General features: G+C 38.2%; 2 protein-coding genes across 4 annotated transcripts in view; one reads left to right on the forward strand and one right to left on the reverse strand.

The window, feature by feature from the left end:
* PTGER2 (prostaglandin E receptor 2) overlaps positions 1 to 23930 on the forward strand; it is a 449149-nt gene that overhangs the window by 279729 nt on the left and 145490 nt on the right. The gene's annotated exons all lie outside the window — the stretch shown is intronic.
* The window catches only part of FERMT2 (FERM domain containing kindlin 2), an 87379-nt gene that overhangs the window by 24156 nt on the left and 39293 nt on the right, over positions 1 to 23930 (reverse strand). For all 3 annotated transcript variants that reach the window (XM_063290536.1, XM_063290538.1, XM_063290537.1), the window contains exons 4-8: positions 14741 to 14875; positions 5055 to 5280; positions 4860 to 4962; positions 3534 to 3641; positions 1546 to 1680 (exon numbers count right to left, since the gene is read on the reverse strand). In XM_063290536.1, the coding sequence (XP_063146606.1) occupies positions 1546 to 1680; positions 3534 to 3641; positions 4860 to 4962; positions 5055 to 5280; positions 14741 to 14875 (707 nt within the window). The remainder of the gene's footprint in view (positions 1 to 1545; positions 1681 to 3533; positions 3642 to 4859; positions 4963 to 5054; positions 5281 to 14740; positions 14876 to 23930) is intronic.

Here is a 23930-nt window from a genome sequence, read left to right on the forward strand (position 1 = left end):
AAGAGTTCTCAATGTTGGTAAGAGAGCAGGATTCATTTTGACTGAAACTTAAGAGTCACAGCTAAGCTAGCTTTCAGACCCATATTGTATTGGACTGATGGAAATTGGAAGCTTTTTAAAAATAAGGCTTGCCATATCATCCATTTATCTAAATAACTTCACTAAATAAGAGGGACAGGATGTCAAACTCCCTCATATCATGCAGGTATAATCTGAAGTCTCTATAAAGAACCCTCAACATCTTCTACTGACCATCTGCCTCCCTGCCTGGGACAACCACAAATTCTGCTACAGTCTCCTGAGCTCAAGGTTTTAAGTTGCTAAAAAGAAATGTGGAAAAGAAAAGGAGCAGGTATTAGAATAGAAAAATTTAGCAGGTTAACCAAATCAAAATCTCCTTTACACTGAAGCTTCATGGACAAGACCATGTAATTTTCTTGGCACAATTCAGAAGTAGTTTGCAACTGTCTTCTTCCAGGTTTATAACAACAATAATGATGGCAAAACTTTTATATCCTAGGAAACACAGACAGATAGTGCCTTCCACTGAAACTTGTGCACAGCCCCACTGCCTATTTTACAGATGTCCTGGATATTTGTTTACACATTTTAGAAAAATTGACAAACACATCAAGGGTATCACTCTTTCATCTTAAGTAAGCAGTCGTGCATAAAAAAGTTCAAGAGAATAGGGTGTTCATCTGGGGGGTGAGGGGGTGGAAGCTGCAGCTCTAAAGAAAAAACAAATGACCTGTGAACAGTCCAAGAGAGTCCACAAGGACGTGCTTGGCAAAAATACCCTAAAATTCCTTGGCACAGCTGATTTAGCATAAGTGCCCTTAAAGGACAAACTCTGAAACTGGACTGTATAAACGAACCCAAAAGATGTATACTTTGGCACCAAGTCTCTGTTTCATCCAAATGTTTACTAAACAACATAATACCCAGTTAGAAAAGCCTTCTCAGAAATCCCACTGAAATTAATGGAGCTATGGAAACCACGGCTAGCACAGTTCTCACTCACTGCAGCCACGCGTGCACAGGGCAGATTCTAAGGGGCTGTGTCTCAGGTCCCTTGCTTTGCAAGAAAATGTCTCCAAGAAATAACAAGAGGAGGACCTACGTGGGAATTAATTCACTGCTTTAACCAGAAAGTCCTTTCATATTCTGTGCTAATGTTTCAAATAGGCATGCAAAGTGGAGACTTCTGTAGCATCTGTAGGCCAGATGCTCATTTTCTGAATTACCATGAGAGCTTGCTAGTGGACCCTGACAATCTGCTGTCTGTCAGTTCAGTACTCTACTGAAGATTCCCAATGATCTTATGCAGCAGCTTACCAACTCAGTGTGAACAGGCAATGAAAAGGGCTAGCAGGATTCTACCAAGTTCTGTTAAGATTGCTCCAGACTTGTTCTGGATTCTGAGAAACCTACTTTTTTTAGTCCACGGCTTGAGTTGCTCTCAAACTGCCCATGAATGACCAGCAGCTTGATGGCTTCTAGACTACTGGTGTCACATTCTTGGGGAAAAGGTTAAGTTCTTACCAGAGTTGTGGAGGTCTTCCCACCTTCCAAAGTAATCTCCAAGTCGGAAAGGGCAGCATCAACTTCATCGACTTCTTTGTCGCTGTTATTCAAGTGATTTTCAGATGACATGATCGATAACTTATTGATGTGGTACTGAAATAAAGTAATTGAAAACTACTAGTGTTTTTTTACCCTGCCTTTCTCTCTCTCTCTCTCTCTCTCGGGAACATACCTAATACTTCTACCTCCTGTGTTCCCCGCCACAACAACCCTGTGAGGTGGGTTGGGCTGAAAGACAGTCACTGGCCCAAAGTCACCCAGCTGGCTTTCATGCCTACAGGAGACCTAGAACTCACAGAACTTTGAGCACCTTCACCGCTACACCAAACTGGCTCTTGTATTGTTAAGGAAACCCTGAGGAAATAGCGTATTATAGCCAGGTGACCATAACTAATGCTTCAAAATATTTTGTCTCTTCCTCCCTCTCCTCCTTACTTTTGTAATGAGGAGATTTTTCTGCCCAATACTCATTGCTTAACACTTCCTAGTAAAATAGGAGAAGCCTGGTGCTGGGGTACATGAGTATGTTACAGTTTCTTCCTGCCACACCATCTGCACATGCTTTTCCCTTCTTTTCCTTTTAACGTGCAGCTTGTTCTTTTATACTAATACAAGCAAAAGGCTATAAAATCCTCCTGATCTGCTCAAAAACTGGTGATAGTACAATACAGCCTTCATAGCACTTGGTATCATATCTAATTAAAAATCTAATTAACAGCCAGAAGATGACAAGTGTGGTACATTTTTCGTTACTCAGCTAATTCCTATTGCAGAATTCATTTTACAAATAAAACTCAATGCTTCTGATTCAGTAGACATCATATGACCAGGTTCACATCTCTTAAGTTTTCCCTTTTCACTTACACAATGAGCATTTAGAACAAAAACTGGACCTCATAATCTTCTTTATGTGAAAGGACTCATTCCATGGAGAATAGTCCCTTCACTTGGCAGACTACACTGAGTATAAAAATTTGTAGAAGAATATTCTCAGGTATGTACCGCTGTTTTATGTCTACATTTTTTCCCAAACACATACGTATCTACATTAACCTGAAAAGAGCCTAGTAACTTTTACTATTTTAGTCAGTAGAGAACCTTGAAGGACATAAAGCCCTCCAATTTTTTATACAAGGCCAATTCTGTTTCCACTGATGCTTCGGTATCAATAGTGAAGCTGGAGATAGCAAACAGTTGCTTATCGGTAACTATGATTCTTTTAATCACTGAGCATTTACACAGATGGCCAATGTTAAGAGATTGAAAGTGGCTTTGACATCAAAACTTCATTTAGTTCTAGATATAATTAATGTCAGCTGTTTTGGTCTCAAAAGATGATGTTGCACCAAGAGAACTCTAATAATCCAAAGGAGGTTTTGAGTTCCCAGGTGGTACAGAGACCATAAACAAGAAGTTCAGTGTGAGACACCTTAAACTGCTGGTATAGAAAGGAATTTCTTTTAGAAGAGAAAAAGAAAGTAAAGTAAGAAATGCATTAAATGTGTTTATAACTTTGTTTGCCAAGTGTGCTGCAGACTGAGAACGTGGAGGAAGGGGCAAAGATATTTCTGGGAAATCCAGGAATTATCACCACTGCTTGAGAGGCTCAGGGCCAGAATCTTGTGGTTCAGTAACCTAATGTACTTGTTGCTTGCTTAAAAGCTAATAAAAAGATACAAACATGTTGTTAAAAAAGAACCCAAATTCCTTTGCATGAGACGTTGAAAGGAGACAAATCTATTTTAGATTGAACCTAAAAAGGTTCAAGCAAACCTTACAGACAGAAAACAAGCCAACATTTGTTAGGACAAAATGTTCTAACTCCCAGAAGAATACATGCGACATCTGAAATTGAGTACATCAAAGATTTCAGCATTTGCTATGGACTCACCGAAAGGCAACAACCAAGAGTTAAAGAGCCTTGGATCTTCAGCCCCAACACCTACCTGCAGAGCTGCAAACATCATCATCTCTTCTTCCGTGCACTCGATTTCTTCCAAAAGAATAGCCCATTTTGACTGTTCATATAGCTGATTTATTCTGATTGCATCATACTATTGAGACATAACCAAATCATTGATTCATAACCCATCCTAAGGACAGCATATAGTTCTTCATAACCAGAAATCCTGGCAAAATTATCAGCAAACCCTTTACAAAGTTTTCATTTCTCCTTGCTGATCAAATGCTGTGCCACTCTGAAATACAGTAGGCCATTTAATGTCAGAAGAGTCAGGGCTCTGACACAAAACGTCCTTCCCTCCTGGAAGTAATACTGTACAAACGTAAGTGATTAGTCATCAGCTTCACTGCTGTAATTTAAATATGCTATCTATTCCAAATATCCTCAAGTCATCTCTTTTCCAATCTTCCTTTTCCTAGCTGAGGCAGAATTAATCTTTGCCTTTCTAGTGGTACTTCCAGCTTTTAGGATGGGATAGTTTCTGACTCTGGATAGGGGTTGCACTCTCCCTGAGGGAGCATGATGTGTAGCCTTGCCACACTCTGTCATTCAAGCCTCAATGAAGTGCATTAGGCCAGCTATGCCCAGTCTGAAACCTGCAACCCTTTATGGCATAGAACCACCTAATCACAATAGTCCATATTAGATGTCATCTTGTTTGGCTTACCGCAACACATTCTGCATGGAACTGCCCTTGAAGATCTCGGTAGTACAATTAGTACAGAATATGACAGCAAAACATATTCAGAACAGACTGCAAAAACACACACAACACTGGTTCTAAAATAATGGCTCTTCCTGCCTGTGTTACAGGTTAATTCAAGGTTTCACTAATAATGTTTAAAGACCTTACCAGATTGGTATCCCATTACTTGAGGACTATTTTCCAAGCATGTACCTACCCATGACACTGCTGGGAGAAGCATATTACATGGGGATGTGGAAGAGGGCCTTGTTGTGGCATCCAGCTTTGGATTGTCCTGTCCTATCCCTGGAAGCTATGAGATCACTGAAATTATGGATCTTTTGGTGCCAAGTGAAATCATAGCTTTTTAAATATACATTTGGAAATTAGTGTTCACACACTGATCGTTTTGTCCCTTAAATACTCCTCTATGTTCTTTATTATTCTGTTACTGTAACTGTGTTTTGAATTAATTATTTGCTTTACTTGACTTTATCTTGCTTTTTATGGCTTACAATCCAAGTTCTATACTGATCACAGTATGCACCCATGACTACGGTCTCTAACCCATATACATGTACTGAAAATCCTGAAGAATATATTCTAGTTAAAATAATTGTATACCTTAGGATTCAAATCAAAGAAGCTGTAATATTTGAACCGCAGAAGTAAAGCTTCGTTTTCTTTCACATCTTGTTCCATAAGTGACCTTGAAGAATCTAGCCATCTTCCATAAGAGGAAAAAAAAATACTAGCTCAGTCAATACAAAGCCATGTTTTCCCACAAACAAGCTCCAAAACGAATATTTTTAAACCTACCCCTGGTTGATCTTGGCTTTATCCAGAAGTGACTGTGGCTTATACATTTTGGCTAAGATTTCTGGGGAGGTGATTGACTGGCTGACAGCAAGTATACCTGGATTCCCTTCTGATAAAGCACTGTCTCCAAACCAAGCTGAAGTTGGTGATAAAGGGCTCCCATCATGAGAATCATAAGTTGGTGTCATGGTTTTGCTATAAAGCCCTGGACTTGAATATACACTTCCTAAATTGGAGAAAGATAGGGAGAATGAAATTAGTATTCCATACTTAGTCCACTGAATTCAGAAGAGAACTTATAATACCATATAACTCCAGAACTCAACATTTTTTATTGAATGCTGCAGATGTAAGAAGGGATTCCAACACTGCATGTCAGGTATAGAGGAACATGTGAATATGAGGTCCACACAGCTTCCAAAAAGTTTAAATTCAACTGTGATCACATGAACTATGTTTAGGAAAGTGTTGAGTACAGAAAGATATAATAGTCACATATGTGATTAAGATATAATAAATTATGTGACAGACAGAATCCCTTCCATTCTGTTTTTTGTAATAAGAGAACCTAGATCATTCAATGAAGCTGAATGGTAGGACATTCGGAATAACAAAGAATTTCTCCAAACAGCATATAATTAAATTATGGAAGCTACAATTAGATGCTACTTAGATGGCTTTAAAAAGAGACTGAACCAATTTACTTTGATTTTAACTTTATGTTGTTAGTCACTCAGGGCCCTCAAAAGTCAGGACAGATGATAAATACTGTAAATTCTGTGGTTGCCCCAGTTCTCTGGAAAGTCACCCCCCACCCCAAATATACCTCAGGTCCCAACTCTTAGGAAAGCCATTAAGACCCAGCTCTTCCCTCACCCATTAGGGGCCAGCTGAGTGAGAGTCCCCTTTTGGTTGTTTTGTTATGTGCTTGCTCACCATTTCATATTTATAGATTGTATTTGTTTATTGTTATATGCTGTTTTCTTTATTCTTTATTCTTTGTTTTTTATGCTGTATGCCACCCAGAATCACACTGTTTGAACTGGGCAGCTTATAAATCTAAACAAACAAACAAACAAATGGGATATGGAGCTGTTCATGTCTATTAGTTCTCCTACACATGCACTACTTCCAATATCAGGGACACTGTGGTTCCCAGTACTTATTGCTGAGATACATGAAAGGGAGGATGCTATTGCCCTTATATCTTGCTGTATATTTAGGCATTGTGGAAAAAGAATTTGGTTCTATTATGATCCAGCAGGACTGTTCTCATACACGTGATAGAAGTACTTAGGCTCTACTTTCAATTAAGCAGGATTTTTCCATTCAAAAATAACAGGGATTTCTAGGAATGATCTGTAAAACTCTACTTCCTAGTTACATCACATATATGAAGTATAGAAATACAAATAATTTGTATGTCTAACACTCTGTTTCTGATAGAATGTTAAAACAATGTGTTATTTCAACAGCACTTAATATTTATTAACAGTTTTCCCAATTAGAAAAAAATTAGAACCTAAATCACAAATTTTGTAACAAATGCCTAGGGGCATTGTGGGACCCCATAGGGTCAAAATGTAATGAAGAAGATACATAGGTTTTCAGATTCATATAGATCAGAGGAGCAGGAAATAGAAAAGAGAGAAAAGTCCTATCCACATGAGGCTCACCTTTTACTGGGCCAATGTAAAGAACATCAGAGCCTATAAGAAGGAAAGAAAGGAAATCAGAAGACAGTAAGGTGAAGGCAGTGAAAGAAACAGAATAAGAACAATAAGGATGAAAAATAGGCAAAGTACAGTAGTAAGATATCCAAGGATGCAAGCAAGAAAACTGTCTTCAAGTTGTGGTATCATACATTTTCTTAAGTTTCAGGTGACAAGAAATACCTTCAGTCAAGAGGAGAAAGTGAATTTCCATGTTTTTGTACGAGTTGTGGACATGATAAAAACTAAGCACACGAAAGGGAAATACTACAGTCAGAGCACGAGGATTTTACTACTTCGGGAAAGACATGTGAAACAGTCCTGAAAGCAGTAATTTTCCCTTTTCTGTATTCCTGAAATACACACAAACAGGCTGCTTGGTTTTAGCACAGTGTGTGGTTTCCAGTCTCAAAACCAACACTTCCTAAAATAGTTCAGAACAACTGTACATTTCAATACAGCAGGAATTAAGCCAATATGGAATGCTATTTGCTGTCTCTACACCAGCTTGAATAGGACAGCCTATTCAAACTCTTGGTAAATAAAACTACTCATTGTAACAGAGAATCCAGACAGATAGATAGATAGAATAAAGGAAGGGCTGCCACTGGTCTGTTCAAATCCAATTAAAATCTAATTTCTGAGTGTCCATATTTGATTCAGACAATATGGTGACTACATTCCCATGCCGTTATTTTAAGATAAACTTATGATAAATGTTCAAAGGAAAATGAATCAGGATTAAGGCCAATTCTGCATTATGTTTACTGGCTAATTAAGACAGCAGTTAGGAAGAAAAAGCAAAATAAATGTTCTATTCACAAAGTATCTATTTCCACATGAAATGCCTACATAACATTATTTCTATAAAGAACTTCACACTATAATATCATCACTGGCTTAGTCTAACATTAAACTTATTGTGGCTCTCAGAAAACGTCTTTATAAAACATTTATACTATGAAATAATTGTGTTTGGGGATTCATTTACAGTTAAGTTTTAGATGGCCTATGGAACAAATAACAGGAAGAATATTTTTTAGAAGCAATTGCTGAAATTGAATTTAAGAATCAACAGCTAAGCTATTTTGGGGGGGAATAGTTTCACTGGTTGAACAGGCAGCCACATAAATTTGTTGAATAAACAAACTTCCATTCAAACATGCAAAATGTTTTATAATTGGTTGCTTAACACCACTAAAATGCCAATAATACATTCACAGATAGGGAATATAAGCTAAGAAAGGGAAAGATACTGATTGGTTTATTTGGGCAATTATGTGTACACAAATGGTATTATCAATAAATGAAACTATATCCAGAACATATGGAACTTGTTCCATTTTTGGTTCATCTTCTTAGTATCAAAGCAGTGCAAATAGATACAGGATACACATGGAGACATATATGACATTTCTAGAATTCTGGTTAGTTCACTTAAACCTACCTAATCTAACTGTTGTCACTTTTGGAGCAGATTACGGAAAACCCAACTATTTATTATTCTGCAAAAGGTTCTTTTTATAAAATATTACCCGCATTGTAACATAGCTTGCATGAAAAAGCAATGAGCAGGCAGATGCTAACTTCAACCTTTAGCTGCATCTTTCTTGCAAACTGTTCTGCCTAATACTTTGTATTGAAGACACATCACCAAAAATGAGTTGTGCAGTTCATCTGCATAGGCAACACTTATGTTAAGATGCAATAAATTCCTGTGCCTTTCTCTTTATAAATATTAGCTGAACAGTTCTGCTCCCCTTATCTGGCACAAGTCCAAGGGTTTTGCACCAGGGGAATCTTTTTCTACAACCTTGCACTGCAAATTGATGTAATAGATCTGATTACAGATAAGAGAAAAAATCATTTTGTCCACCTTTTTGACCTGATGCATATTTTCTCAAAATAGCTTGTGAGACAGTTATCCTTCAGATTATGCCTTTCTTCAAAATCTTAGTTACCTGTAGACAGATGTTTACTCAAACATTTCCAGCCAAGTTAGAATTTACCCATTAGACCAGACAGACAATATGGTGGCAAAGGACAGTAAAGGGCGTGTGAACCTCTTTCTGGGAGCCCAATAGGCTCCTTGCACAGCTGAACTTAAAGTCTGTCTTCCAATATATGACTGTGTTGAGACCAGCCATCCCCACTAGTCTAGCTATTCCATGAGCAAGCAAGACCCTTATGATAGGTGTTTTATGAAGGTGCTCATGACATATTCTCAAAATTGTACTACATTATCTATATATTTGTTCTTCAGTGGAGTATTAAGTTTCCCTAGACTTGTAATGGAAGAAAATCTTTTATCTTGCTGATGGAAAATATCTAATGATCCAGACTCTCAAACCAACTAGTGAAACAAGGCAGAACAGTAATATTTTATATATATATATATATATATATATATATATATATATGAACAAACAAACAAACTCAGTAGAAGCTCTAGAACTTTTACAGAAATAATCATATCACATGGATTTTTTTTTTCCTTCCATTTTTAAGCAAAAGAAAAGTAAATGCTCTTCCACCCATCTCAGGAAAATTATGGATACTCATATATTCTTCTGCTATGGGTGCAGAAAAGGTGGAGAGAGGTATGCAATTCTGGATAGCAAAACAACCCTTCCTCCTCCGTTATGATTTTTCCATTCCTGACTGGGCTCCCTGCAGCTGCTTTTCATTAAAGATCTAAACATGAGGCTGTTACAATGGCTTTCTCTGCAGCAATTTCTAAGTCCTGTTTGCTCATTTTGTCTGAATAGGTACAGGATGAAAAGTTGTAAGAATTGGGGGCTTCACACAGTCCCTCTGCTCCTTACATCCTTATGCGTGATTGATCACATCCTTGGGTGTGAAATGCTCCGCATGGAACAGATCTGAGGGGGAGCTGCATACAAATTTGAACGTGACTAACTTTGCATATTCATGGACACTATTTCATTGGAATTTGCACTGCACAGAAAATTATATTTTCTATTCAAGCAAATCCACATAGAACTCCTCTTTGGACCTCTCTGCTTAACACATGAGGTCCAGGAATGAAGGGATGGGTGTGCGTGAAGGACATCTGGAGGTGGGGAGATGGGTTTAATCCTGTCCTCTTCCCCACCACATCCTTCTGAACTTCACGCATTCTCTTAAATATGTAAGGAGGGATCTAGTTCTTTGCTGAAACAAAATACTTTCATTCCTATTTAGCACAGCCCAAGTTCACCCAAGTCATAATGAAACCTTCCAAGTATTATATGCATTAAACTCAAGCATATTTCAAAATAATCATTGTTTTGGAAAAATAAACCTAATTTGCTTCACATATTTTAACAGAAAAAGCAAAAGCACTGTTACAAAACAGCAGGCTGGTTTATTTATTATCCCAGGTTTTGCGAAGGAATGCTGAGAGTAAGAGAAGGTGGAATACAAAGAGGAGCTGTGGATTTGTTCTCTGTTAAGAGTGCTGATTCAGTCATTGAACAACAGTCATTTATAAAAACCAGCATGTTGAGGAAAGGGTAGGGCCTTGAGTAGCTAGATCTTTGGAAGGACTGCAGATATGATGTTGAGCAATCCTGATCCACTGTTTATCTATGTACTTAAAATCCGTGTTTTATCATTAAGGAGGTCAAACAATCTCAACCATTAGCATGCAATCTAATAGAACCAGGCAAACACATAAAGTAGAACTTATTAGCTGGCATTCAAAACATTTGATTTGTATATTTTAAAGCAGGATAGTCAAAATGCTTTGGAATTCTCATGTGGGCAGCAAGGGCACAGTCAGAGTCCATGATTAATTTTTTACTTTTAAGTAATTTGAAATGAAGTGACTAATTCACAATCTAATTCCCATTGCTACCATTATTTTTCAACTCTTAAAAAAATGTCCACACATGACTTTTCTCCTTCAGAGTGGGGGGCTATTTTTTTCCATTAACAACCCAATACTGAAATTGTGATCATAATCAGGAAAGAGATTAGTCACAAAACAACATTTAATAATTCTATGTTAACTGAATACACCTGAAAAAGTTGTCCTTGTGGATTTGTGGAATACCGAGACAACCTAGACCACCGACCATACTTTACTAAGAAATCTCTCTCACACACAGAGACAGACCAGCCTCTTAGTTTACTAGGGAACTGAAAGCAATGATGCAGACTGGGTGACAGCTGGAGTACAGGTGTGGGAATTCTTGCAATGGATCAGAACAAGCACTGATTGTAGCTCATTTGATGCCCTCCTCAAAAAACAAGCAGCAGCAAGGAGTGTTTACTTCTCTGCCTTCACTGCATCTATACCAAAGGTTTACATTGCTTTTTTGTACTATGAAGAATCTCCAAGATGTTAGAAGGGACAAGCCAGGATTGCCGCGAGCAGCTTCTACTATTCTTTGTGGATGAAGTCAAGCAGATTCGCCTTGACTTGGACTTCTACATGAAGGCAGTTTACAGGTCAATAGTGTAGCATCTATCCTGCTGCTTTTGATACTTCTCAGGTTGCAGGCCTTGAAAGTTTAGACAGGGCAGAGGGAAAGATGGAGGCTCCTTATTTGTTTCTTGGGGAGTCCTTGGTGGTCTCTGAGCTTGGTTGTTTGCTTGCAAGCATTTCATTACCCAACCGGGTAACATCATCAGTGCGAGTGAGTGTGGGGTCTGCTGCCTGTTGATATGCAGCAGCTTGCCCTGCCAGTGTTGGTGAGGGTGTGCTTTTCTTCTTGGTGGGTCCTTGATTATTGTTTTCTGCCTGATTGGTTTGTCTGGTGCTGATCCCTGATTATCTGAATGTGAGCTGCTGGAGGGGATGTGTTTTAGTCTTTTTATTTCCTTCCTAGGTTTTTTATCGTCTCTTTTGAATTGCGTGTAAATGTGGTTTATCTCTATGAGTCTACTGATGGCTGATTTGTCTGAATGCCAAGCTTCCAGGAATTCTTGGCCTTTCTGATTGAGTAAACTAGCTTCATGGTTAAGGGAGCTGATCAAATGAAGTATTACCTCCTGTGTAAATAAGGCAAGATCCCTACTGAAGAAACTCTTTTCTGACCCAGGAGATCTGTGCCATTATAAGGCAGTCTAAAACATTTTGTTTCCGGGAAAGAAGATGAAAGCCTCAGCTCCAGATGCATCTGGGTGACATCAATCCATTAATTTCAATTATGCCTCTGGGCTGGGTGTGGTTGGGAGTATTTTGGTTGTCTTAATGTATGGCAGAAACTGGATGGGAGGTTCATGGCCTATTAAACTCCTTGGACTTCTTAATGACTTTTGATACCATTGAGCATGATGTTTTTCTGGATTCTTTGGTGGGACTAGGCCTTGGAACACAGCTTTACAGGATTCTGCTCCTTCCTAGCTGTGTCCAGAAGCAGTGCTGGCAGACTTTTTCACACTTAGGCGACTGACTGACGGAATCCCGCAGGGCTACGTCTGTTCAACACCTACATGAAACTACTGTGGAATATAATTTGGAGTTTTGGAGTCATGTTCCACCCATCTCACTGCATATAAAAGTGGTTTTGCAGCTACCGGGATGTAACATTGTCTCTGGTCCTCGACTGAACGCAAAACAGAAAGAGGCTAGAGAATAACTGCAGAGAGGTCCCTTCACACAAGTAACTGCAGCATCTTCCAGTTTGGGCATTCACACTCAAGGAAAAGGGAAGCACAAAACAGAATCCTACCCACATTTTTAGCATATCAGGGGGAGGATGGAAAAGAGAGACTCAAACAGGGCTAGACTCAGGATAACGGACTCCTTTCACTCCACAGAAAAGCAGCTGACCTGAGAAAACAGAAAATGGCCTTCAAGGTTTATTTTTCGCGGCAGGGGTAGGTGAACACATACTAAGGACTTGAGGTAAATTAACTGGGCAAAGGAACCACTCACCTATTAATCTTTAACCATCAATACTGGCCTTGATTTTTAGGTTATAGTAAGTTATAAACAAAAACGAGCACAAGAGCAAGGGAAAAGAACAAGAACTTAACAAAAACAAGATTCCTTTCAGTGCATGTTAATGTTATTACAGCTCCCTCTCAAATTATTATTCCTTTTCCTTGAAACCCTTTCTTGCATAAATTGGGAAGTTTAATTATATATCCACACTCAGAAAACTGAAAACACTTACTCTTTAGGCTTACACATTTTGCAAATAACCATGCTTGCTTTATGCTTGCTTATGACTGATAATAATTACAGAAACCTGTTCTGACAATTTCACTGCGCCTGATGTCTTAAGAAAGCAAATTTAGGATTCTAGTCTCAAGCATCTGATTATCCAGTAAAGCAGCAAGGAAAGTTAGATTTGACATGAAGTCATTTGCTGGCACACAACATCTCTGGCTCCTGTTTAAAAAGAGGATGCTAGCATTTTAAGTAGGAGACAAGAAAGATGTTTGGGCATTAAATTTCCACTCAGGTTTGCTTTGGTAAAATGATCTGTTACACATTTCTCCTCAGGGGTTCCTGGGACTGGCCTTACCACATCTCAGAAATGTATCAGTAGTTCCTGCTGACAACAACAACAGGAAAAGCTGTTTCTTCAAGCCAGCATCATACCGTAATCTAAATTAGATGGAAATTTTTTGCAGTTCCAGCGTGTATGCAGAGGTTTTCAAAGCACTCTAAATCAATAACTGGTGGAACTGCTTAAAGCAGATGGGTATAGCTTTGAAGACTGTTATGCTGATGGTTATAAAGACACCATTGCTATGCCAATGGACAAGAGACAACACTGACTTGCCTACAGAGCAGTATATTACAACTGACGTAGTGTTGATGGCATTCAAGGCTCTGAATAGCACATACTTTGGATGTGTTCGTAACCTACTCCAAAAGTCTGAATCTGATAACTCAGTGCCCAATCATCCCCCCGTAAAGAATTTCAACACTGCATCTTAAAAAGTATTTTCTATGGAGGTGCTGGCAATGTGGAATTTGTTCCCTTCAGATTTCAGTCTGTTTCACTCCATATTTGAAAAGCTCCTAAGTCTTGTCTATTTTCCAGGGATTCATTTATGCAAGTTTACATACCCCTCAATATCTGTTTTGGAAATATATTCAGTACAGCATCATCTTAATAGAAGAGAATATCTGAAGCTCAGGGTTGAACTGTGGAGCCCTTGGTGCTTTCTGAGCTTGGTTTGCTTGCAGATGTTTCATTACCCACTAGGCAAAATCATCAGCACTGATGATGTTACCTGGCTGGGTAATGACACGTCTGCAAGCAAACAACCAAGCTCAGAGAGCACCAAGGGCTCCACAGCACCACTGACAAGGTTCAGTCATAACTGTTCTCAAAGTATTTGGAAATCCTAGAACTGCCCAACTCTGCTTAAATTCGACATTTCTATTTAATCTCTCTTTTATACAAACAAGCCACAGAGCAAATTGTACAGGAATGCCATTCCATAATTAAAGAAGCAAAGAACAAAGCTATTTTTAAAATGTGAAAGATCTCAAACAAGGATAAAATGGAAAGCGTTTAAACTTTCTGTGATCTACCTGGGAGTAAAAGAGAACAGAGTATATTTTAGAATTTATAAGCTAGCACTTCAGCAGACTTAAAATGCAGGTATCACCCACCCAGTACAGAATGATGAACAAATGGGCAAGGAGGAAGCTAAAATAAGTGCAGAAAACCGCCTCAAATTCAGCATAAAGTCCAAGCAATTGTATTAGTACAGGCCAAATTATTACAAGAGTTAGGCTCAATACTAAAAATACTATTGAAACAGTGCTACTGTTGTTGTAGAACTGGGTGAATGGATATTAAACACTATCATTTCTAAATATTGTTAATCTCTCCAATGCATACTTTAGCTTGAAATGCCATTTCTCCCACAGCCACCAAGGGATCATGTGAACTATACAACATTATCCTTCGTAAATGCTAAAGGTATTTTTTTTGCTTCAAGCCTTTCCCACAACATTCTGCATACTCATGCTATTAGCGGGGTGGGGGGGAGCTCCACCTGATCCAGGTGTGATTAGTGGTCCTTCCAGCTCAAGTGTTTCATCTTCATACTGGTCATCCAGCTTTTTCTTTTTCTTTTTTGTTGGATCCCGGGACTTTCTTAAAAGAGAGAGTTCTTCTGGATGCCTGATGTCTATGGAGGAACAATAAGAAATTACATTATAAAAAAGAAAATGTTTTTAACGTTTTTGTCATTTTAAAGAATATTTTTAAAATGTTATGAATCCCATAATATTGCAACGTGATGGTACAATAATGCTGTGTTTAGAAAACTAAAAGGGTCATTAAATAGTACCCATCACACCATTTGTAGAAAAGGAATAAAATGTAATTTGGATGGTCCCTTGTCATCATAATGTCTTTTTAGCTGAGTAGATTCATACTTCCCCATGTAGCCCTCCTAAATCTGCTCCTGCAGATTAGAGTATCCTCTGAAACATATTTTGGGGGCACATGTAATGGACAAGATAGATCAGGAAAGGCCTACTATGAGACAGATGAACTACTGTGGCCCAATGTGGGTCAAGAAACAATGGGGACAATCTTTTGATACAATCACTATTTCATCAAAGCTCTGGCAAAATTGTAGCACTAGAAGGATCTATAATAGTAATAGCCATGCCATGGTCACTGTTTCACCAGGCTCTGGCCTCAGAAAAAGATACCAGGACTTATAAGTTTCCCATTTATGACTAGTATCATAAAATTTCCTCTGAATATCAATAGTTACAAAAACAAAAAGACAGACCAACAGCATTTTTCTCCAGTAATTAACGTTACTTTGCTGTTTTAAACTTAGTGAACAAGCTATTTCAAATTTTTTTACCCATCTAAAAATAATCTGAAACAATCTATGATACCAAACTATTACTGATAGACTTCTCAAACTTTTGAAGAGAGGCCAAGACAATATCTCAGTATTCATTACTATGGAATCAGGATAACTGAAAATATTATGAAGACTGTTTTTCAACATTACTAACATCTGACAGAAAAAGAAGTTCCCATCAATGGATTGTTTTTTAACCACAGTTTAAAACAATGTTCCATTAAGCAGAGGGTTGAGAGGAAGGTGATCCAATTGCTATGAAAACTTCCTCAGCAGAGTTAGATTCCTACAACATCTCAAGATAATTGAAATATTCCATTATCACTATTGCAGGTCTCTTTGAAAGACTGGCCATCTGATGCAGAAAGACCTCACTGCTATCTTCTGCCTGTCCAGGTGCTCTAAATAATAAAATCCAATGGTGCTATCACTTTTGCTTCTCTTCCCTTTTATTTTACCCAAATACTTTCAACAAGGTTCCCATGCTCTGATTCCTGACTTTTTGTGCAAGTGTATTTTTCCTTTACATACATGCAACATCCCCACCCTTTCTATTGGGCCTGTTTCTTCTGAATAAATTGCAGTCTTCCAGTACTGTATGCTAATTATGAATATCTTCCCACCAGGTTTTAGTGATGCCTCTCACATTATACATGTTCTTATCCAGTCTTGCCTTTTCCTTCTTAAAAATGCTAAGAACAGAGCTGAATAACTAAATGGAAACTCTTATGGACTTTTTGCTGAAAATTGATAAAAATGAACTGGTGGTTTCTGGATTTACTGATTAAAAAGGCTGTATATGGGAAGAGGGGAACTATGTTATGTAATTTTGGAGGGGGGAACAATATTAATTATGTTTGTAACTCCTGTAAAGAAGATCAGAAGTTGCTTCTTTAAGTATTTTCTTCCTTTCTCTTTTTTCTCGATCTATATTACTTATCACTTTTTAAAATCTTTCTATCTTTCCTATTTTTCTTCTATATCTTTTTCTCCTTTCTTTTATATTTGTGTTTAGCTTTTAACTTCATAAAAAATTCATTTAATTACACACACAGGCACCTTCAAGAGTACATTCTTCATTATGCTTTTTGTGCATAATTAGATTCATAAGTAAATCAAGGATATTTCTTGGCTTATGGCAAACCCCAAGAAGATTGCTAGAAACGTGACAGGGACTGAATACTAAGGCTTTTTTTAATTGATTCTATCTCATTTGCAGAAGACAGGCTAAGTGGCTTTAACAACTCCAGTGGAATCTATTAAAGGAAGTCGCTGTGCCACAGTTCATAATCCTACAGGATAAGTAGGGAAACTACGACTTGGAGTCTAAAGATCCACCAGCCTCAGCCTTGGCTAAACTCTAATTATTATCCAGGTTTAAAGGGATAACCCTTCAATGATTAGTACCTTGTAATGGTGAAGGGACTTGTGCTTCTCCATGTGACTTGGGTGCTGTGAACTATATTACTGGGAATATTGTTGTTTATTCATTCAGTCACTTCCGACTCTTCGTGACTTCATGGACCAGCCCATGCCAGAGCTTCCTGTCGGTCGTTGCCACCCCCAGCTCCCCCAAGGTCAAGTCCATCACCTCTGGGAATATATACTCTCAAAAAGCAGATCCCATGAAAAGCAGGTCACAGACGGACTTTCGGTGGGGACATGGCCGACTGAACAGCTGTGGTCATGAGCTCCACAGGAAGATCTGACAACGTGGCTTTTTTTATGGGCTCAGGCAGGCTTTTCCTAAAGCCCTAGAGCATTTTCATGGACAGAAAACACTCAGAATCATCCCATCTGTCTTCCAGACAGTTGCTTGCAGTCAGAAGATCGCAAACAGCATTCGTGCTCGACTGGTAAGAGCAGCCGGGAGACTGGGACATCACCATTTTCCAAACCGCGCTGTAGCCTTAAAGGGACACTAAGTCAAGCCACCCCATTTCTAAGTCACCCAATTTATATTATGTTTATGTACCCCAAAAGAGGCTTTCTACAGCAAGGACAAGTGATCTCGGTGCTTATCGGGGTTTTTTGGATTAATTTTTAAAAATCTTTCAAAGTTTTGGCTTGTTTCTCTATTTAAATATTAAGGAGGAGTGAGAATAAATAAGTGCATCCTTGCTATTATTTTTGTATTGAATTTGAAGAATTTGATTTTTCCCTATACGTTGAATCTGCTGTTTTGAATCATCAGCTTTCTGTTGCTACTTTCTCTGGTAAGTTGCCCCTTATCACTTTTACTTTTCTAAACGATGCCAGAAATCTTTTATTAATGCTTACTTTTGCCAGTTAAGTATCTACGGGGCGCCATAATCTACTTCCTGTAACATGGAGGATTTTAAGCAGACATTCTCAGAGCTTCATTGTGAGATCAAACAGATTTTCTCTGATTCCTGTCAAGCTATTAGGCAAGATATTCAGGACATTGTAGAAAACATCAGCTTTAAAATGTTTCATCCGGCTGAAGAGGTTGTGGAAAAAGTTGATTCTAGCGAAGATGGAGATGTTTCTACTGACAGCGAAATTGAAGCTTTTGTTGTGCTGGATCATGACGACCAGATTCTGGTGCTGAAGGAGTTAAAGAGTCAGACCGAATCACAAATCACACATGGAATTGTTTTTCTGGTGGACTGCTATGGGAAAGAAGAAACTTTGCTCTGTGGGAGGTTTTTTGCTGAGAAGTCTGAGTTTCTAAGGGGGACAGTTTGCCTGTTTGACTTTTTTATGAAAAATGCCTTGTGTGTATTATGGAGATATGTAAATGCTCTGGTATATTTTGAAGTGGGGTAAAGATTTAAGAATGTTTATTCTGACTGCTTTTAAGGTTTGCTTGTTTTTATTCCTTCTTAATGAGTTAAGATTCATAAGATATAATAATTTTTGGTTTTAGGGTTAATAGGGTTACGATTGTTATAGTATTATTAATTATAAAAGTAGACAATTTATATATATATTTTAGTTTGATTTCTATTAGATAGAAATGCATAGAATAGTGGTAGGAAGGAAATAAGTAAATGTTGTCTTTGGGGGAGGAAGTTGATTGGGAGGTTTATATATTTCTTTTTCTTTTAATGTAAGGGGAGGGAACAATTGTATTTGGTGATTTTCATAAAGTGCTAATGGAATGATTTATAGAAATAATGTGATTTTGGTTTGATATAGAGTAAGGGTTTGATTATGGTAATTGCTGTATATTCTTGCTGTTAAAAGTTGGAAGTTGACTCTATGTAATCTTTAAAAAAAATTTCTTGTTGTGTTTCACACTTTCTAGGTTTTTTTTCTTTTTCTCTTTGTGGTTTTTTTTGCTTTTTTGTAGTTTTTATCTTTGCTTTAAACTTAATAAAGTTCTTATAAAAAAAAGCAGGTCACTGACAAGGGTTCAGACTAAATACAACCCACTGGAGAAAGAAAGGGCAACCCACTCCAGTATTCTGTCAAGAATCATCAAATGGATATTCACAATGGCAATATCAATATGATACCAGAAGATGGACCCCCGAGGTTGGAAGGTGTCTAAGAAGCTACCTGGGAAAAGCAAAGGGCAATAGAATAGAACTGGTGCTTACGATATGCCTGGATCAAAGCGAAAAGGACATCCAGCTGCTAATGTGGTCAGAGACGAAAGAAAAATTCAGTGTTGCAAAGGTATATATAGGACTGATATGTCCTATGCATATGTCGGCCCAACAAAGTAGACAGATTAAGAAACCAATGCCATACCATATAGATCAGGACTAGTTTTATTGTAACAGCAATAGTAACAGAATCTTGCAAGTCTGAATCTGCCTCTCCCTAACTTGCTTAAATACTTTATATAATGCAAAGGTAAAAAGTCACTGGAAAAGGTGCTGCTAAATTGGAACATAGAAGCACGTGAAGTACACAAAGTCCATGCTTCCAAAAGGCGCCAGAGAAGGGCTCTATTCATTAACAGAACGTGACCTGATTGTTTTGTCTGTCCTAAAGGATTAAGAGTTCTTAGTAGATTACATTTGATAACGCAACAATAGCTTTTACTGGTGGCACATAATCATTTAACCTAATTCTTGGTAGATTCTCTTTTTTAACTCTTCTTCTTCAGTCAGTCAAAATATGTTGTCAATGCTTCATTAACATTTAAAAACCAGCCAACTTATGTAAACATATAGGAAGCATTTAAATATTCATTATTGTCGAAATAATTTAAAAGAGAAAATATATCAAGAGATAGACTGAAATCTGCTGGTGTATCACTGGATGTCTTTCAGTAGATTAGTAAACATTTCTAATTCATGTTTAACTTCTGAAAAATAGAATTGTATTTTCTGCTAAACTTGGGCTGTTGAAATGAAGGATGTTTGAATCAGAAAAGAGTGTGAAACAACTGTGAGTTCAGTATGAATTGGATACTAAAAACACATTCTTAGTTTAAGAACATACTCAGAGACACTCTTTTTTATTGTAAATATCTGCCTTTTATGCATAGGTTACCATATTTAGAAATATTTTATTATGCTCAGATATATTCATTATTTTGTCCTTTTTATCCTAAATTGTTTGTTTTTATTCATGCTTGCCATTTAATGAACAGTGCCATATATACAGGGTGTACAAAAAATCAGGCCCCATAGATGATTTATTATATAAATCACATTAAATGTTCAAATTGGTTGCTTTCTCTCTAAATACTTCCTTACTCATTCGATGCATGACCTTTGAACACTCCTAAGTACAGCAACATTTTATCTTAAAAAAATATTAACAAAACGAATAAAACATATTTTGATTGGCCTATGGGGATTGACTTTAGGTACACCCTGTATTCCAACAACCTAAGAGACGGCTTTATACATGGACTTCACCAGATGGACAACACCGAAATCAGATTGACTACATCCTTTGCAGCCAAAGGTGGCAGACATCTATACAGTCGGTAAAAACAAGACCTGGAGCTGACTGTAGTTCAGATCACGAACTTCTTCTTGCACAATTTAGGATCAGACTAAAGAGAGTAGGGAAGACCCACAGATCAGCTAGATATGAGCTCACTAATATTCCTAAGGAATATGCAGTGGAGGCAAAGAATCGATTTAAGGGACTGGACTTAGTAGATAGGGTCCCGGAAGAACTATGGACAGAAGTTCGCAACATTGTCCAGGAGGCGGCAACAAAATACATCCCAAAGAAAGAGAAAACCAAGAAGGCAAAATGGCTGTCTGCTGAGACGCTAGAAGTAGCCCAAGAAAGAAGGAAAGCAAAAGGCAATAGTGATAGGGGGAGATATGCCCAATTAAATGCAAAATTCCAGAGGTTAACCAGAAGAGATAAGGAATTATTTTTAAACAAGCAATGCGCGGAAGTGGAAGAAGACAATAGAATAGGAAGGACAAGAGACCTCTTCCAGAAAATTAGAAACACTGGAGGTAAATTCCAAGCAAAAATGGGTATGATCAAAAACAAAGATGGCAAGGACCTAACAGAAGAAGAAGAGATCAAGAAAAGGTGGCAAGAATATACAGAAGACCTGTATAGGAAGGATAACAATATCGGGGATAGCTTTGACGGTGTGGTCAGGGAGCTAGAGCCAGACATCCTGAAGAGTGAGGTTGAATGGGCCTTAAGAAGCATTGCTAATAACAAGGCAGCAGGAGACGACGGCATCCCAGCTGAACTGTTCAAAATCTTGCAAGATGATGCTGTCAAGGTACTGCATGCTATATGCCAGCAAATTTGGAAAACACAAGAATGGCCATCAGACTGGAAAAAAACAACTTATATGCCCATACCAAAAAAGGGAAACACTAAAGAATGTTCAAACTATCGAACAGTGACACTCATTTCACATGCCAGTAAGGCAATGCTCAAGATCCTGCAAGGCAGACGTCAGCAATTCATGGAGCGAGAATTGCCAGATGTACAAGCTGGGTTTAGAAAAGGCAGAGGAACTAGGGACGAAATTGCCAATATCCGATGGATAATGGAAAAAGCCAGGGAGTTTCAGAAAAACATCTATTTCTGTTTTATTGACTATTCTAAAGCCTTTGACTGTGTGGACCATAACAAATTGTGGCAAGTTCTTAGCGGTATGGGGATACCAAGTCATCTTGTCTGCCTCCTGAAGACTCTGTATAATGACCAAGTACCAACAGTAAGAACAGACCACGGAACAACGGACTGGTTTAAGATTGGGAAAGGAGTACGGCAGGGCTGTATACTCTCACCCTACCTATTCAACTTGTACGCAGAACACATCATGCGACATGCTGGGCTTGAGGAATCCAAGGCTGGAGTTAAAATCGCTGGAGGAAACATTAACAATCTCAGATATGCAGATGATACCACTTTGATGGCTGAAAGCGAAGAGGAACTGAGGAGCCTTATGATGAAGGTGAAAGAAGAAAGTGCAAAAGCTGGCTTGCAGCTAAACCTCAAAAAAAGCAAGATTATGGCAACCACCTTGATTGATAACTGGCAAATAGAGGGAGAAAATGTAGAAGCAGTGAAAGACTTCGTATTTCTAGGTGCGAAGATTACTGCAGATGCTGACTGCAGTCAGGAAATCAGAAGACGCTTAATCCTTGGGAGAAGAGCAATGACAAATCTCGATAAAATAGTTAAGAGCAGAGACATCACACTGACAACAAAGGTCCGCATAGTTAAAGCAATGGTGTTCCCCGTAGTAACATATGGCTGCGAGAGCTGGACCATAAGGAAGGCTGAGAGAAGGAAGATAGATGCTTTTGAACTGTGGCGTTGGAGGAAAATTCTGAGAGTGCCTTGGACTGCAAGAAGATCAAACCAGTCCATACTCCAGGAAATAAAGCCAGACTGCTCACTTGAGGGAATGATATTAAAGGCAAAACTGAAATACTTTGGCCACATAATGAGAAGACAGGACACCCTAGAGAAGATGCTGATGCTAGGGAGAGTGGAAGGCAAAAGGAAGAGGGGCCGACCAAGGGCAAGATGGATAGATGATATTCTAGAGGTGATGGATTCGTCCCTGGGGGAGCTGGGGGTGTTGACAACCGACAGAAAGCTCTGGCATGGGCTGGTCCATGAAGTCACGAAGAGTCGGAAGCAACTAAACGAATAAACAACAACACACACTGTATATCTTATCCTTGTCTCTATCCCCAAAGTTACTTTGGATTAATAAACCAAATGTATATTACCAGAATATCCCCATATGCTGCTGTATTAAAACATATAATTATGAAAAGCTGTTAGTGCTTGTTTGTGCAAATGTCTCAACTTTGGAACAAAGATCACTGCCTGATTATTTCCTCTACCAATTATATTAGAAGTTAGAAGGAAAACACCTTCTGCAAATTGCATTCCTTCTCTATAATAGGTATTTATTACATGTTAGAGGATAGTTCATGTCTAATCATGTCCCAAATATCCTTCAGCTTCAGCAACTCCATGTTTAGGGCTACTTTGTCTTTTTCAAGTGGAAGAATTATGATTGGAATATACGCTGTTGGGTACTCTAGTTAGATGGCGGTTCCCTGTGTGATCTTCCCATGTCAAACAAACTTAAAGTGTAGGAAAATAGTCTAAATGTGCTGACCTACAATTCACATCATCACTAATATCAAAACATATACTTAATATGCCAGACAGGAATATAACACATTTATATTTAACACATTTATAACACCATAACACATTTTGGTCTCTCAGCTTTAGATGATGAATCTGCACAGAGAAAATTCTATAAAAAGCAAGAAAAGTGAAAATAAAATAGCTATCCAATTTTCAGTTTCCAAGGGCACCAGATAGCAATCCATCCTGCAAAAAGTTTTAAGGTCCTATATCTCCCTTTATATTCTGGATGCACATTTATGTTCTGGATGCACTATTGTGACCCTGGTCAACTAACAAAAGTTCAAAAATCTGATTTTGGGGGGCAATCACATATTTTGAAAGCCTCTATTATGAATAACTTGCCCAGGATGGTATTTTTGTACTTCAGGCACTGCACTTAGCTTGAATGGCATGCAGGATGAGGGTACATCGCAAAAACAGTGTGACCAGGAATAATTAGATCTGATTTTATGTAAACTGAAACTAAAATGTACTTATAATTATGCCATTATGCATTTAATACATATTAGGGTACATAATTACTACTATGTAATTATGGCCAATCTGATGTAGCAGTTAGTGATTAGGATTAGTAACACCCAGGCTCAAACTCATGAGAGATTTTGGGACTGTCACTAACTTTCAGTTCAACCTACCTAATAGGGTTGTCAACAGGACAAATTTGAGGGGGGGAGTGCAATGTAAGCTGTTTTGGAGAAAAGATAGGATTGAAATCTAACGAATACCAATTTGCCAGATGTTTTTGGAGAGAAACTTGGTCTGCACCCAG

Source organism: Candoia aspera, chromosome 1 (genome assembly GCF_035149785.1).
Source record: "Candoia aspera isolate rCanAsp1 chromosome 1, rCanAsp1.hap2, whole genome shotgun sequence".
NCBI lineage: Eukaryota > Metazoa > Chordata > Lepidosauria > Squamata > Boidae > Candoia > Candoia aspera.